The sequence below is a fragment of the Macrotis lagotis genome, chromosome X (genome assembly GCF_037893015.1).
Source record: "Macrotis lagotis isolate mMagLag1 chromosome X, bilby.v1.9.chrom.fasta, whole genome shotgun sequence".
NCBI lineage: Eukaryota > Metazoa > Chordata > Mammalia > Peramelemorphia > Peramelidae > Macrotis > Macrotis lagotis.
In genome coordinates this window covers 402766492-402785178 of record NC_133666.1, presented here as the reverse complement: position 1 = coordinate 402785178, position 18687 = coordinate 402766492, and the positions used below count along the sequence as shown (strand labels likewise).

At 34.4% G+C, this 18687-nt stretch overlaps 1 protein-coding gene across 6 annotated transcripts in view; it reads right to left on the bottom strand.

The window, feature by feature from the left end:
- Positions 1–18687, bottom strand: part of JPH1 (junctophilin 1) — a 94219-nt gene that overhangs the window by 30377 nt on the left and 45155 nt on the right. For all 6 annotated transcript variants that reach the window (XM_074205982.1, XM_074205983.1, XM_074205984.1 and 3 more), the window contains exon 3: positions 8598–8716. In XM_074205982.1, the coding sequence (XP_074062083.1) occupies positions 8598–8716 (119 nt within the window). The remainder of the gene's footprint in view (positions 1–8597; positions 8717–18687) is intronic.

The following is an 18687-nucleotide window of genomic DNA, read 5'->3' as shown; positions in this document are numbered from 1 at the left end:
GAGAGTTGAACTTACATATTCTTGTTGTTAGTTTATTTTTAATGAAAAGGTTTAAAAATTATTTGCCTCAATGATTCAATCCCTTCAGATCATAAACTTGTATATGAGGTCTGTATGTGTCTGGTGCAAGACTTCTGGTATGATCTGAAGGATCTGGTAGGATTGACAATGTTTTATGCCTTCCCAAGACCAGTCTAAGCTAATGATGAAGTTTTTAGTTTTAACAACCTTCAGGGACTATTTGTCTTTTTTTTTTTTTTAGGTTTTTTGCAAGGCAAATGGCGTTAAGTGGCTTGCCCAAGGCCACACAGCTAGGTAATTATTAAGTGTCTGAGGCTGAATTTGAACTCAAGTACTCCTGACTTCAGGGCTGGTGCTCTATTCACTATACCACCTAACTGCCCCAGACTATTTGTCTTAAAGAATTTTACCTTTCAATTGGAAATCAAGTAAGTGTCCTTCAAATTGTGCCATATGTATGTCATGGAACACTATTGTTCTATTATAAACCAGGAGGGATGGGATTTCAGGGAAGCCTGGAGGGATTTGCATGAACTGGTGCTGAGGGAGATGAGCAGAACCAGAAAAACACTGTACACCCTAACAGCAACATGGGGGTAATGATCAACCTTGATGGACTAGCTCATTCTATCAGTGCAACAATCAGGGACAATTTTGGGCTGTCTGCAATGGAGATACCATCTGTATCCAGAGAAAGAACTGTGAAGTTTGAGCAAAGACCAAAGACTATTACCTTTAATTAAAAAACCCCCCGATATCTTATTATGTAATTTTGCTATCTCTTATACCTTATTTATTTTTTAAGCCACTAGGTCTTATATTTTAAGTTTTTTAATTTGGTAGGAAACTAAGAACTAATGCTCTGTTGGCATACCAGACTTAATTGTAAGAGCAGGACTTCTGGTATTCATATGCCTATAAATGTTAATGGTGAAAATTTAGCATAAGTATCCCTCCTCCCTTCTGACTCCCCACTCCCAATTTCCCTTACAATGTAATTCAAAAGACAGTTTATTTTTTCATTATTATTTGAATCAAACGTGTGATTTTGTTTATATTGTTAACTTCCAGTGTGGTAGTTCCATCTACCAATATCAGCACCTATTATACAATCTGAAGAGTTGCTTAAGGTATGAAGTTAAGTAACTTGAAAAAAAGACACCTACCCAGTGCATGTCAGAGGTGACTGATAAAAAGTTCTTAGATCTAAGGTTGGTTTTCAATCCACTGTCTCTACTGGAAACATTTAGCATATTTAAAGAAAAAACTACCATGTTAAGAAATAGTTTATTTTGAATTATTTCTTTAATTCAAAATATAAAGGAAAAAACCCCAAAACAACCCAACAACTCCAAATCAAAAAAGCACCAATTAAACAGAACTGCTTTACAAAATGCTAAAAGTTCTAAAACACCTGATAGAGCAAGCCAGACTTTCAACATTTAATAGCTATTTATTTTGTTGGCAACTGACAATGATTCAAGACACTTTCCTAATATTGTATTATAATATTGACTGGTTACTACTTTAGAACTTTTCCACATTCAAGTTCTAAAAAAAACCCCATTTTTTAAAAAACTCCACAGGTCATTTTTTTTTGGTGAAAAGCCAAAAAGGATATTATAGACATGCTTGGAGATGAGAGTAATCAAAGACAAATATTATAGTTAGAGTTTTGGAAGGAGAGTCAAGAAATATTTGGCAGAGAGGGATGATAGCCATCATTCCAGAAGGCATCTTGGAGAATGACATGCAATGTTTTAAAGAATCAACTATGGGGTTGAGAGCAGGGATGAAGGGGAGCTGAAAAATATGTTTTTCCAACTATAACAAAGACAGTGAACTGGATATATTAAAAATAAAGGTCCTACATTAAATGGGGTTAGTAAAAAGTTTAGAATCACAGAATCATAGAAGGAACTTTAGAGACCATCTTCTCTGTTCCATCATTTTGCAGATGAGGAAACTGAGGGCCAGACCAGGGGAAGTAACTTTTGCAAAATTCTGAGACAGACTCTGAAGCCATATCCTCTGATTCCAAAGTTAGTGCTCTTTCCACTGTATTATGTTGGAAAAATAATTTTTTTGATGGTATACTTCATCTCTTTGCTTGAAGACCATCAATGAAGGGAGACCTACTTCTTTTTTTTGGGGGGGGGGCAGCTCATTCCACTTTTATTAACCTGGAATCATTAGGAAGTATTTTCAGATTAAGTTTGAATCTGCCAGTTTCTTCCAATGCTTTCAAGGAGAACAAGTTTGATCTGCTGCTTCTCCCATGTGACAGTTTTTGATATACTTGAAGACAGCTACTGGAGATTTGGAAGGATTCTTAGCAGTCAGCCAATCTGATACACTAACGGAAACACCACTAGAATACACTCAAGAAATGATCATCCAACCTCTGTTTGAAAGCCTCTAGGAAGGAAAAAAATCTATGCCTTTTTCATGTAGTTTATTCCATTTTGGGATAATTCTGTCAGGATTTTTTTTTTCTACTGTCAAGCCTAAATAGGTTCCCTTCCAACTTATTCCCATTGTTCCTGTTTTTGACTTCTGTAACCAGACAGAGCAAGCTTCGACTTTCCTTTATATGACAGTCTTTCAAATACTTGAAGATAATTACTGTGACCTCCCTGGGACTTTTTTTCAGACTAAATATTCCCAGTTTATTCAAATAATTCTTATATGACATGAATTTATGACCTTTTAACATTCTGATAGGCATCTCTTGGACACTTTAATTATCAGTGGATAAACCATAACGCCCAGAAATGAAGACAGTACTTCAAATGATGCAGAGTACACTATTCCTGCAAGGTATATCCCTCTAAATGCAGTCTTTTGGCTGCCACATTACATTGTTCACTCATATTGAGCTTGTGAGTTCATTAAAATCCACAGAACTTTTTCAGAATAACTGCTATTTAGCCATGCTTCTTACATCTTGCCCTTGGAGTTGTTTTTTTTTTTAAATATCCAAAAGACTTTACTAATGAATTAAATTTTATTAGATTAGTCCAATGTTCTAGCCTGTCAAGATTTTTGGATCTCTAGTATCATTTATTCATAAATCCTTTTGTCTATTATCTAATTGGATCTATTATTCTAAATCTTCCATCTTTTTCAGGACAATAGCATGAGGTATTTTATAAAACTCTTTGCTAAAACCTAAGTAATAATAACTGGTATTTATGTAGCACTTTAAAGCTTGAAAAGCAATCTACAAATATATTATTTAATTTTTTTATAATTAAAGAAACTGAGCTTAAATAACTTACTCAGGATCATATAGTGTCAGAGATAAATATATCCTAGGATGCCTCAACTATCAGTTTAGCATGACTTCTTATTGATGAAGTCATGCTGGTTCTTTGTAACAGATGCTTTCCTTTCTAGAGCTCCTCTATCTCTTTAATGATCTTTTATGAAATTTTCTGAAGAATTGAAATCAAGCTCATGGGTTTAGAGTTTGTACACTCTACTCTGTTCTTCCCTCAAAAAAGCAAAAAAAGGGATATCTGCCTTTCTCTGATTTTTGTGTTACCTCTTCATTTTCCATAATCTTTCAAATGTCACTGACAATGGCTCAGCAATCAAATCTTCATGAGGGCGATCAGCCTACACTTGGAATAGTTATACAAATAACACAGCTGTGGCAGAAATACAAGCATTGCACACTCAATGCCAGTCACTGCACAATTTTCCCTACTCCTCTTAATGAGTGATATTTTTATTCTTAAAAAAAAAATTACTTGTGGGTGTTTATAACTCAACCATAAGCATCTAGTTAAAACTTTTACAAAACTCCACTAAGCAACTTTTGCTTAGTCTCCACAATTCCAACTTTTTTATAGCCTTTCACCAATTTTCCCACCTCCCAAAGAGTTCTATCAATTTACCACACTCTTTTATTACTCTCCTTGTTTTTCCTTCCTTACCTTATCAATTACTTTCTGCTTATCCTTCTTGATTAACTCTTCAGTTCAACTCTCGGGTTTCCCTTTATTCTCCTTAAATCTCTTATATTCCCCCTTAATTGTTCCCCTGTTTGTCTTCAAATTGAAAGTAGAATTTGGACTAACTGCTGGGACTTGAGATTGTTTTCCTTCAAATTTTCCTAAGGTTTTCCCAAATTCCTCCTTACATTCATCCTCTGATGTACTTAAACAATCCAAAATTATCTAAGTCTTTCATGATTTTTTTCTACTTTTCATTCATTCTTCTATCCATCTTTCTCTTCTGACACAGAAGTCAGACTAGAACATCTGATATTTTCATTTCATTTAAGCTATAATATTCCTTTGGAAAAAAAGAAGACTGAACTTGGATCATAGTTCTTGAATTCAAATCCTAAACTCTACCTCTGAGATATTTTTGACTAAGTCACTTATTTCTGGGTTTTAGTTTCCTCAACTATAAAATTGAGGGAATTGTATACTACCATTTCCTGTTTTAGTTCTATGATCTCATGTCATGAATTGCTCAACTCTACTAACAATTGATTCTTGAGTTTAGCAGCAAGGGGTGAAAAATTATAAGGATTTTCCTCATCTGTAATGATACTGCTTTCTGTATTTATGAACTTAAATACATAACCTAAGATCTTTTTCTTTTTTTCTTCAATTGCCAGAAAACTTAAAACAAAACACAGCGCATGATTGTTATAAGTCCAATTCAGGTCCCTGAAAATATCACTTCATTTCCAATACCCTCTAGACAATCTGTCCAATTTTAATTTTTAAATGTCATGCTTTATACTATACTTTAACCCATAAGATGCCCCAGGAAAGACTATAAAACATTCTCAATTTATAGTTCAAAAAACCTAATTATATTGTATGTACACGTCCATACTCAGGATAGTGTCAAAGAAATAGTGTGATAAAAAAGAAGGGCTACTCACATGGTGAGAATGAGAGATATATAACCTATATACTCCAATGGTATCTTCCAGTAGAATATAAACTCCTTAAGAGCACCAATTCTATCCTTTCTGCCTTTGTATCACTAGTGCCTACCCCAGTGTCTGGCATATTACACACAATATACACAGTGGGTGTTTAATAAATATTTGCTGAGTAAATGTTAGAATCTTTATGACATCAAGAGAAAGAGAGGAAGACCCTCGGCACACTGATTCCCACCACTCCCCCACCATGATGAAATTATTAAGAAGACATGATAGGCAGAAATTGATGGATTGTGATTTGCACTGCGGGGAACAACCTCATTGAAGAAACGAAATCCATTTGAAATCATAGAGCATTTGAGAAATTTGAGTCCTGAGTATGGTAAACATCACAATTTTCAATGCTGAGCTGTACTTCTTTTGTCATATTTTGCTTTAGACTCAAGGTCAAAATATATAATTTATTGGTAGACATGACTTGTGATAAATTTGTCACTGTGTGTCAACTGCTTGATGGAATGGGTATTGGTTGAGTAAAGTACTGTTTGTATATGCATGTGTGTGTGTGAATACATAGGCTATATCTTTCCCTGGCTTTTCCTGAAACAGAATAAATTCAGTTATTCCTTTTAAACTTCCATCATCACAGAAAATATATCATATAAATGCTAATAGAGTCTGTAACAAATAGCCAACAGACTGTAATAGTGTAGGGTTTGGTGTGTTTTATGGTGTTCTTTGTGGTTATACAACAATTCTTCTTCCAGAACAAAATGCAATCATCCTGTTGTATACTTAGGTAAAACTAATGTGTTTAGACAAAAGAATCTGAAAGAAAATAGTACAAATAAATAATTCATTGATTAAAATAAAAAAAGCTATGAGTGAAATTCCTTCTTTCCTCTGCCTAGGATTAACAACTTTTCTAAGAAAGATAATAGTCATTTAAAATAACTGAGAGCTTTACATCTGAAATATGTAAATCAGCTCTGCAGTGTAACTTAGAAATAACTATTCAAAGTGTCTTTAGAAACTGTCTATCTTGTTTGATCATCCTGTAAATGAAAGGTAGAAAGCTTGAGCTATTCCCTCAGGGACATCAATAATACTCAGCAAACGAAAAGCCTTCTATATAGTCGTTTGAAAGAAGAGTTGGCTGTGGGTCAAATGGGATTGTGGCCTCCACCCTTGCTTCTTTTCTTAAATAGCCCTGTTGTCATTTCATGCTTCTGTGATGTATTCATTACAAGAAAGACAGCTTACTTATATGTGGCTGTCTTAGCTAAGAAAAGGGTGGAATTACATTTTCCCACAATATTTTTTTTCCAAACACTTTTTGCACTATAAAGAGCCTTTTAAAAGGCCTTTTAAAAGTCTAGTCAGGGAAACTGAGATGACTCTACATATCATTTACTTCTCAGTAGCACCTAATGGAAATCTATAGGGATGCTATGTACCAATAGACTGTTAAAAACAGAAATGGTAAGTTACCATCAAGGAACAACAATAATAAGTTGTTTCCTTTTAAATACAGCACAAACTTCTGCTGTTTTTCAAAAACGAATTGTTTTATGGTTGAAGAGATTTACTACAGTGATCTATTCCTCTGGTGAGCCAACCCTGGAAGGAAGAGGAGAGACAGTGAAGAAAGAAAAACGCCTTCAGAAGATGCAGATTCTACTTGGTATGCTGGGATAGGTAGTGTGACAGCTGAACTTCAGTACTGTAGAGGAATTAATGGGTTGATTTATTTTAAATATCTGAATATAACTTATGAGGGGTTACATTAAAAATGGAAATTTTAGGTTTTATAAACAGATTGAGCTGCATTTCCACAAGATGTGAAAAACTAGGAATACAGGTGAAAAATAACACCTCTTTATCACTGGTTGAATCCTGAAATGGAGATGCTAGGGAAAAAAGGCATTGTATGCTAACAGTATAGCTTTCATATCCAGTCCCTATGGTCCTCACTCTAACCATTTTTTGTCTCAGAAAAGTCTAGTCATCTCTAGGAGTCTTTCATTTTCTGTTGGGATTTTTTTCTGGGCAAATAGAGAATACCCAGAGGTATTCCTCTCACATCTATTTATGCTTTATAACAGTCAACCCTCCCATTTTAGACTTGATCCTTCCATAATTTCCACTATGGCTTATTTGTCTTCTTTGTTTCAGCCCCAATTATTACATCTTCTGTGTTCTAAATTTATACTCTCATAGGAATAAGGTAACAAAACAAAAAAAAAAGAAAGAAGAGGGTAGGTAATTGAGGAATCTTTTAAAAAATTTAAAGAAAAAAACAAGCAATGCAGAAAGAAGACAATTGAGCAGGACAGCACTGAAAGTTACAAGTGACATATTTAAAAAGAAAAGCAACTTATAAACTTCATGTACAATCCCTTTTTCTTTATTCTATTATGTATATAGAACAGCTTATTTTCTTGGTATTTAAGTTTAGAGTAAAAAATAAAAGTATTTCATCATAGTCATCAACCACAAATATTTATTGAAGTTGTAACAGATTGAACTGGATACCTCAGAAGTTAATTAATCCTATCAGGCAAGCCAAATTCATAAAACACAGACCTATCAATGCGGAAATCATTGTTCAAAAAGTTTTCTCTGAACTCCTAAATGTTAAAAGTTGGAAGAATCTGATTTTAATGTGTCCTCCCATCTGCACTGGATGACATTGGACAAAGCAACTTTATGTAAACAAATGGGAAAAACTAGGGGACTACTTTATACAACATAGGAAAAAACTGAATAACTAGGTTATAGAGACGAAAACATATTTCAAGTCTTTATCAGGAAGTAGGCTATCTTTTTATCTTGCTAATATTTTAATTTACTGCTTTATGACATTTGAAGTGCTGTCTATAGATAAACCTATGATACTTATCCTACAAAGTAAGATAAGTAGTCCAGTCTTACAAACTAGATTAATAAATATATCAGGTATTTGTACTGGCTTTTCTCACAGAGCTAGAGTATTCACAGAGAATCAGTGTTGAATTTGGAGGACTAGAGTTCACCAATGGCCTCAGACACTTAATAGCTGTGTGACCCGGGACAAGTAATTTATTTTCTCTATCGCAGTTTTCTCACCTGTAAAATGAAGATAATAATAGCATCTATTTCCCAGAGTTGTTGTGAAGATTAAATGATATGCCATTTGTAAAGCACTCTGCAAGCTTTAAAGCACTCTATAGATGCTGGTTGCTATTATTATTACTCACTGACTTAATTTTTATGGATATTTATAAGCATCTGAGGGACATCATCCTTTTTTTCAATTTTTCTTAAATTTGTTATCATAATCATCCCAATTTCTTTTAAGTCCCATTTCCCTTACCTACCTGTTTGAGTCGTTTAGAACCAGTTTGCTGGTTATTTGCTACCAAGGCAAAACCAAAAATAAAAACAACAACAAAAGACAAAACTCCACAATGGAATGAAATCTCAAATCCCCAACTCAATACTTAGACAATTCTGTTGCTGTTCTCTCTCACTTGTTTTGTATTATTGCTGGGATTCAAAAGGAAGGAATATTTAGTTTAACAAAGAACACTCTCTATGGAAAGTAAAATGAAATCAAATAAACTGAAAGGCCAATGTCTGTTTCCCACACTTCTTTCATGAAAGGAGAACAAATGGCTTTTACCTGGTTGATAGAAATTTGGTGAAAGCTCTCTTGCAACAGCCCTTGCAATGTCACATTCTTGGCGGGCAGACAGGGCAGCCTGGTCAGCAGCATCCGCTTTAGCTCTTGCATGTGCAGTCCTAAGCAGGGCACAAAAGTCAGGAGTCAGCAGAGGTGCCATCTTATTAACTCGCTCAGTTTGAACAAACAAATCCTTTATAATCCTATGAAAAGGAACATTTAGCATTATACCAAACACCCACAGAGCCTAATCTTAAATTCTTCTCCAACTCTCCTTTCTCTCCTTTCTATTAGGGAAGTGAAAATAAGAATAGACCATGCAAAGAGAAATTGTGGGTCAACTTTTTAGTCTTTCTTGGTCAAAGTTTAAGATTATTTTAGCTGTCAACATTTCTGTACAAGGGAAGAATTGATCCAGTGGAAGGAATCTCGGAAAATAGTAGTTATTTCTTACTAGAGGTCATTAAGCAAAAGTTAGATGACCACTCATCATTACTTACTGAAAGACCAGTTTTTAAGACCCTACGGTATATTGGGTATTGTGTCAGGAGTGCGGATATAACTTTTATCCAAATATGAAACAACCTCTGCCTCAGAGTATCTACATTCTATTTGGGGAAGCAATGTATACATAGATCAATACACAGAAAATAAATACAAAATAAATGCAAAATAATTTCCTGTGGCTGGATTCCAACAAGGATAGGATTAACCTGAAGTAGAAAATGGTACTTGAAGTAAACCTTGAAGGAAGTTTAGGCTTTTATAAGGGCAAGTATAGAGGGAGTGTGTTCCAAGCATGAAAGAGAGTCTGTGCAAAAAGCATGGGGATAAGATAAGATAGGAAGCTGACTTTTTTGGTCGGATAATCAGTCTAAAAAGATAAACTGATCTTTGAAGGGTTTTAATATTATAAATGGTTTAAATGCCAACAGTGTTGTTTGTATTTTATCTTAAAAGTCAGTAATCAAGCATTACATACCCGTTACTGTCTGTTAAGTGAAGAAAGAAAGATAACAAAAACCTAAACTCAATAAACAAGAAAACCCAATTCCACCTCTCCTGTGCACAGTCTAATGGAGGAGACAATGTGTAAACAACTAAATACAAATAAGCTATTTACAAGTTAAGTTGGAAAGGAGGCACTAAGAATAAATATGATTGGGAAAGGCTTCTTGCAGAAGTAGAAAGCCACTGAAATTTCTTTAATGGGAAAGTAATATATTCAGATTTGTGCTTTAGAAAAATCAATATGGCAACTATTTGGAAGATGAATTAGAGGGTGGAGATGGAGGCAGGGAGATTATTGCACAGCCCATGGGAAATATGATGAGGGTCTTTACTGATTTATGTCCTTTCCCAGGCAATTCATAACAGTGGATTTTCTTTGTTGCTTATATAGGTAAATAAGATAAAGAGACTTGAGAATGATTTTATGTTGATGTAGAGGGTAGGATCAGTAAGTCTTAACAACTGATTGTATGGATATGAGGGAGAGGAAATAGTGAAAGGAAGACATCTCGATTATGAATTTAAGTGAATAGAAGGGTAGTGGGGGCCTTAAACTGATATTGGGAAGACTGGAGGACTTGGAAGGGATGTTGGGATAGTTTTGTTTTACACATTTATTTTGAAATGCCTATGGGACATTCATTTAGAAATATCCAATTTCCAAGTCTAAAATGTCCATCACAGTTTGTAATGCCCACAGAGGGTGGGAGGGAGTCAAAAGATAGAGACATAGATCTGAGAGTGAACTGAATGCAGATGATAGCTGAATCCAAGAGGTACTAGAATATTGATGAAAACAGGGAAGAAGGTCCAAACCAAAGCTGGTGTCCACATATTCAGAGGGAAAGATGATACAGCAAAGGAGACTGAAGAGAAATGATCAGTCAAGTAGAAGAATCATTGATTTAAAGTTGAACAGGACCTAAGAGATTATTTAGTCCAATATCTGATTTTGTGACTGAGGAAACTGAGACCCAAGAGAATATAAGTAACCTCCAAAGTCACCCAGATAATAAATGAGAACTAAGGGAGAGTGGTGACATGAAAATCAAGGAGAGACTAGGAAGTTAACAACATCAAACCAACAGGTCATATAGTAAGAATGAGAAAAGGATGGTGGAACAGGGATTCTTTTTTTAGGTATAGGTTGGACAAGAAGGTCACTAAAATCCCTTCTAATTAAGAAATTCTCTGATTCTAGACCCAGAAGTAATCGATCCATTACTTTCATTTTTTATTTGAGAAATTGTAAATATTTGTGTCAAACCTTATTTGACAGTTATTGAGGTATAGATCCTCTTCTGTGTTTCTTCACCCCTTTTTTTTAGTGTTTTCCAATTTCTTTTTGGTGGCTTATCCACAACTAGTGTACTTATGTCATTCTCTCCTAGAAATGGTTTTGCATTCCAATGCCTCCACTCAGCTTAGATAGAGTGATTTCTTTCTCATCAATATTTATGTCCTTTCCCAGGGACTTTTATTACAGTGGGTGTTCTTTGTTGCCTACATAGCCAAACAGGGAGAAAGGAAAAAAAGACTCAGTTCTTGTATCACTATGACTACCAGTGATGGCAGCTTGGACAGATGATCAGATACAAAGATACCAATAATACACAAGCACTCTAATAATCTTGAAACCAGACGGTTAGTCTTTAGGGGCTGGATCTTAGGATCTGAGAAAGCTGTCTAACAAAACTGGGAGATTAAAAGTTAATGGTAAATTGTAACAACTATTAAGTGAGTAAACAGAATGTAGACAGAATGAAACATAACTGGGACTAGAAAGCAGATCAAGTGTGCAAAAAAAAGAATATGGCTTCTTTTTAGAGTAGAGAACACACCTCTTTTCAGTTCACTTGCTGAAATTCAGTTACTGCATATTTGACAACTATGGCCAGGGAAAACTAGTAAAATCATAATGTAGATCGATGCCCAGAATGTTTGGATTTCCCCAGATTGGTTAATTTAGGATATATGTAGTTCATGTGAATTAAGGTGGATTTTTTTAAAACTTGGATGTGAATGAATTAGCATTATTCTATTCCTATTCTTGTGATAGGATTATAAATCATCAACAAACTTACAAATATTGCTATTGGTAGCAATTGGGACCAACAGTAAAACAGGATGGATAAATAAAAATCCATCACCCCTAGTGTAAAACTCCTTAATGTCCTACCTACTTACAAATGATGAATCAAATAGTCATCTTAAAAATTAAAATCCTTAATGTTTTTGCTAAATTACTGAAATTTTAGAATGTGTGAGAAAACTTATTGCTGTTTCACAAGCCAATCTTTGAACCTCCTCCTTCCATAGCAAATCTCCTGATGATATCAGCTACTATGCATAATGCATGGTCTTGCATTTCTAGTTGTGTAAATGAATAAGGAATGTTCTTCTTGTTAACATTTTAATAACTATAAGTTGGCATCTAATTAAAGATAAATTCTAAAGTATCACTGTCTCAAATAGAACTAGATGAGATCTCAGATCCTTCCCTTATTTAAAGACTTGTCTACAAGATATAGGTAGTAAATTGAAATAAATGAGGCTTAAAGTCAAGCCCTTTATCTCTAGACCTATAAATCTTCTCCATTGTTCTCACTGTCCTACTCATGGTTAAGTTCCACTTCTGTTTTTATTTCATATACTCCTTCAATTCAGAGATCTTTCAAACAATCATTTGAATTTTAATACTCCCTAGTTTTTGCATCACTTTAGGGATTTTTTTCACACTGCAAAACACATTCCACTATATAATATTTGTAAAACTCTTAAAAGTATGATACCTGAACTGTAATAGGTGTTATGTCTAGCTATATATCTATTTTACTATCCATATTTATATGTAGATGGATAGATATGCTGATTCTTATCCCCCTCTCCAGTGTCCTCATTGAAGGTTACAATCCAGTTGATCTAACTATAGAAACCTAATTAACTGAGTTTGCTATAAAATATGTCTTTAATTGCAAGCATCAAACAATAATTGATTTCTCATGTTTTCTAAGTTCATAAAATTGTCTCTGAACCTTTGTAAATTATTTTTTATCTGAGATTTTTGAAATTTGTCTTTATTCTTCCATGTTTTAGAATATTCTCTAATGAAGTAAGAAAAGTAGAGGCAAAGACACAAATTGATTTAGTAGTTTGTCCGATGACATTAAGGCAATCAAGGAAGAGCTGTGAATACAGGACATCCCAAAATACCTTCCATAACCAGTTTGACTGAAAACTTTTCATTACTGCCTAAACTGGTTCCCCATGCAAGAATTTAAAGCAGCTATGGACTCTGGGCAAATCAGTTAAATTTCTGTCTGTCTTAAGTTCCTTTAACTGTAAGATGGGGATGATTAATAGCACCCATCCCACAGGTTTGTGGGAATCAAATGGGATAACTGTAAAGTTTTTGAATAGTGTTTGGCAAATAGGATATGCTTAATAAAAATACTGGTCCCCTCACTTCTTCCCCTCCCCTCCATGCCCACTAAATTCATCCAATGGGGGGGGGGGCTTCTCTGGCATTCAGATATTTCAATGCTTCAAGAATCTATGATTTCTTTAATGTGAATGTTTCCTCCCTCATAAATTTTGCAATCTCTCTAAGCCTTCTTAAAGAATTATCTTCCTGGGCATCTAGGCATCACTCTGTGGTCAATTTACTAATGAGCTTCTATGAATTTGGCTAAGGTAATCCCTGGGCAAAAGATATGCGATTTTCACTGAGCTAAACTGTAGGCTCTTTAGCCACCCTTCTGTGACTTAACACACAGGAATATGAAAATGGGGCCTTAAGATGACAGAATCTCAGAATTATAGTGAACTTGGTATTGTGGATTCAAATCCTACTGAGATAGCAACTAGCTTGACCAATAGGTCCATAGTAGATGGACTGTTGAATTTAAAGGTTAGAAAGACCTGGGTTCAAAGACTGCTTTAGATGGATAAAAGGCATATAAGTTTAGATAACTTTTAACTTTTCCCAACTTTAGGCTCCTCACCTTTAAAAAAAAGGAAATTATGACAGTACTGTCTCATAAGGTAACTGTTAGCTTGAGATATACAAAACACTCTACTCATCCTAATTATAAAAATCAGTCATTATTATTGTTGCTGTTGCTATTATTTATTAATTGAGGGGGTACATGTAATTGGGAGGCACCTAAGGACTGCTGTAGAATCTGAATTGGGAAAAAAAGATGTACTAGTTGGTATTATGAGACTGTGAATTTGTCTCAAGATTGCAAATTCCTTGAAAGCAGAGACTATTCCTTACTTCTCTGTCTCTTCAGGGCTCAGCACAATGCCTTATACAGAGTAAACTCTTAGCAAAATGCTTGTTGATTTGAATCAAATTCTAACCCCTACTCTGTCTTAGTAACATTAGGAAAACAAAAAACCAAAACCTTAACCTGTCAGAATTGCATCAAAATACCCAGGACTGACTATTTACCTTGATTCTCAATTTTTACTTTCAGCATTTAGGATTCTTCTGTACATGAATTCTTATTGCTGAAGATTTTATTTGCCCTTTCTTTGACATATATTAATCTATGATGATTTTCTCTAAGACCAATCTGTAGCTGTACTTGAAGTGTAAACAATAGCATCTACTTATGTAGTTTCCCTCTCACACATTTTCCCTGTGTCATACCCTTCTTTCAATTTTCATGATGAAATTTAAAAAAATGTTTTTTTCTCCTTGTAATTTCTACCTGGTGGGCTGCCATGGTCAACAACTGAAAAAAACTAAATCTGAAGTTACTCTTTTATGTTTTTCTTAGACCAGAACAGCAGCAGAAAATGTTCTTCTTGTCTGGCAAAATAAATATCTGAACCAGAAAAACATTGTACACACTAACAGAAACATAGGGGTGATGATCAATCTTGATGGACTTGCTCATTCCATCAGTGCAACATCAGGGACAATTTTGGGCTATCGGTGACTGAGAATACCATCTGTAACCAGAGAAAGAATTGTGGAGTTTGAACAAAGACCAAAGACTATTACCTTTGATTTAGGGAAAAAACACCGCTGTTATCTTATTATGCAATTTTGCTATCTCTTATACTTTATTTTTCTTCCTTAAGGATATGATTTCTCTCTCATCACATTTAACTTAGATCAATGTATACCATGGAAACAATGTAAAGAATAACAGAATACCTTCTGTGGGCAGGGTGGGGGTGGGGGGGGAGGGAAGCAAGAATGAGGGAAAAATTGTAAAACTCAAAATAAATAAAATAAATAAATATCTGAAAAATACTTAGCTCTTTTTATGCATTTTATCTTAGAAGTGAAGGGGATGAAGAGATTATAAAAAAAAGGGTAAAAACATCACTTGTATGGAAATATTCATAGCAGCCCTGTTTATGGTGGCAAAGAATTGGAAATTAAGTGAATGTCCTTCAATTGGGGAATGGCTTAGCAAACTGTGGTATATGTATGTCATGGAACACTATTGTTCTATTATAAACCAGGAGGGATGGGAATTCAGGGAAGCCTGGAGGGATTTGCATGAACTGATGCTGAGCAAGATGAGCAGAATCAGAAGAACATTATATACCCTAAAAGCAACATGAGGGTGATGATCAACCCTGATCTCTTATACCTTTTTTTTTCCCTTAAGGATATGATTTCTCTCTCATCACTTTCAACTTAGATCAATGTATACCATGGAAACAACGTAAAGACTAACAGACTGCCTTCTGGGGGGTGGGGAGGAAAGAAGAATAGGTGGAAAATTATAAAACTCAAATAAAATCTTTCTAAAATAAAAAAAAACTCAAGGGGAAACACTGAAGATCCCTATGCATGGGGAATGAGATTTAACTGTTTATTCAATATCCAAGAATCAAAATGGTGTTTGAGGAAGATTAATATTGGCAATGCAGGCTATTAGAAGCAAGCAGAGAAGTTGTTAAGTAATCTAACTTAAAAATTTTGGGTGACAGACTGTTCTTTAGGGTACTAACCAAAAGAGAGAAGGTTAATAAGCATAATAATAAATATGAGTTAATAAAATAAATGAGAGACATTGTGATACAGTGGAAATGGCACTGGATTTGAATTCTGGCTCTACCATTCAGCACTTTAGTGATCTAGGGCAAGTTACAGCTTCCATGGGTCTGAGTTGGTTCATCTGAAGGTACTGAAGTAGATGACTATGGCAGTCTCTTCTACCTCTAAAACTGAAATTGATTCTAGGATCTCAAGAAATGAGAATATTTTGCAAAAAATCCTTACAGTAGACTTTTTGGGGAGTAGGTTGAAAAAATAATAGATATATTTTGAGTTACGGGTAAGTGGAATAAGTACTGCCTAGTTCTCCTTTCATAGTAGAAAGGGAGAAGCAATGAGCAGAATTATTTAGTATTTTCTATGACAACTTCTTCATAAATAAAATCACATTTTTTTCCTGATAAAAACAAAGTTCAAATCAAAGTGTAATAAAAGTGAAACTCATACAGTGAAATCATTCCAAATGCCAGTAAATGAATGCAATGAGGCAATTAATTAATATGGTATCATTAAATGAGGTCAAATGAGTTGGCATTAGTCAACAGCAGAACAATCTGTCACCATCACCATAAGATTCATAACACAGCTGCTTTCTACATTTGAATGTGAAGTGTGTAAACTTGAAGTTAAAACAATTTTTGAGTGGAAATACCACAATAGTTATTTCTCATTATTGTTCATTTTGGTAAGTATAGTAGAATGAGATGATTTCCAAAAAAGCATAGAAGCTTCTGCTTAATTTGTGGACAGTCTTTTTCCTTTCATTTCAATAGCACTCTGGGGAACAGCAAGTTACTTTTATTTAACACTTCAAAATTTATTGTTATAGTGTATGTATTTCCTGTGGCACTTTAAAAATAAGATGAGGATTGACTAAAGATTGAGAAGTTTGCTTTGGAATCTTATCTTTTATTTTATACAGACATTACCCTAGATAACAAAGTCCATTTTGCCAAAATATTTATTCTTTTATTTTTGGTCTTAAGGTGAATATTTGTGAGACTTTATATATATATATATATAAATAATTATGTCTTCACAAATGGTAATTGCTATTTGGAATTTGTTATATCCTAAAATCTGACCCCCCCAAAAAAATCATTTAAGAGCTAGCATTTAATAACAGCTTGGAGCTAGGTAGTATAGTTGAGAGAGTAGTCTGGAATCAGGAAAACCAGAATTCAAATCGGCTTCAGACACTTACTAGCTGTGTGACTCTGGGCAAGTCGCTTAACCTTGTTTACCTGACTTTCCTCATCTATAAAATAAACTGTAGAAGGAAATGGCAACTACTCCAGTATCTATTGAGAAAACCACAAATGGGGTCATGAAAAGTCAGACACTATTGAAATGTTTAACAACAACAAGCATTTACATAGAGCTTTAAGGTTTGCAAAGCACCTTATAAATATTATCTCATTTGATCCTCATAACAACTTTGGAAGGTAGGTGTTCTTCTTATCTCTATTTTACAGGTAAGAAATTTGAAACAGACAGACATTGTGTGTTTTGCCATGGATTGCCTAGCTAATAAGTGTCTGAATCTAGACTCAGGGCTTCCTTACTCTAGGTTTTAATATTCTATGTCCAGGAAATTTTCTGAGACTCTTAAATTGCAGAATAGTTGTCAATTTACATTGTTAGAAGGAATTTCATTACCGAGAATTCCCTAAACAGGGGAAACTACAAATTTGGCCACTCCTCAAAGAAAGAAAATTAGGACTTCTAGATTTTAAGTCTGGAAGATTGCAGATTATTCCTTTCTGAATACTGAAGATGAAACATAACAGAGAAATAAATCTAAAAAATAACCTTAGTTAAGAAAATCCTATAGGAATTAATGAATTAATAGGGACTCTAGGCCAAATTCTCAAAGTTTTTTTGGGAAAATTTGTCAAAAAAATCTAACCATATTTTAAAAATGTTTTATGACAGAACTACATAATTCTATGAGGCACTTCACACTAATACATGGATAGTTATATTTCTCTCTCATGTCCCTATTAATATATATAATGCTACTGATAATATTTCTTCCAGTATAACAAAGCAGTCTCTAATAAATACACATTCTTGATTTTTGATGTCAGAATAACATTTGAATGGATTGTAGCTCAAATTGCCTTCGTACCTTCACAGAAGCTGTTTACATGCCTGAAATTCACTCTCTTTCTTCATTCTTCCTTTGAGACTAAAACACAGGTATTTACCACCAACATGAAACTCTTCCTGATTCTCTTGTTTTCTCTCAATAGTCAAACTATTTTGCATTTCCTTATCTATTTATATATATATAAACTCCTTGAGTACCAGGTCTGCTTTTCTTTCTTTCTTTTCTTTTTCTTTTGTATCCCTAGAACCTTGCTTAGTTCTTGGCACATGGTAGGTGTTGAATAAATGTTTGTTTATCTAAAAAAAACAATTTATTCAGTTTTTGGCCACCAACTCTTAAATAATGTTTTCATTCTTCTCTTTCTTGTGCTCTGGGACTATATTTTTGACTTAGAAATTTTACTATGTGCCAAGAACCCAGGATGCCCTACCTACTATCATTTTTTCCAGCCTTTAATATCTACCTCAAAGCTATCTTTTCCCATCTGTTAGCTGTCCTTTGGCAATGAGTCCCTCTCACTGCCATTTGTTGTAACTTCATTCTCGGCTATTTTTGTTCTGGGCAAGTTGTGGTAGTAGGCTATATTTAAACTGGACTGCTTTGTGAAGAGAAACATGGCAAATGGAGGTGGCACCTTTTTTACATAAACCAATTGTGTTTCGGCCCAAGAGCAACCTTTGTATATATTTATAATATATTTGTTGGTATAATGATCCTGCTACCCTTCCCCTTTTAATACTTATTTTATTGCTAAAATGGGAGAGGCAGGCTCACCCTCATGAATTCTGTCCTTTTAGAATCACTGCTCTGGCAGTAGTAAACTATCGGAGATGCATCTAAGCAGAACTTGCCCCTGTGGGTTATTAGTAACAGTAGTGTTCTGTCAAGATGAGCCTATAAGAGCAACCAAAGAGACATGAACCGTGAGAAAAGAAAATTGC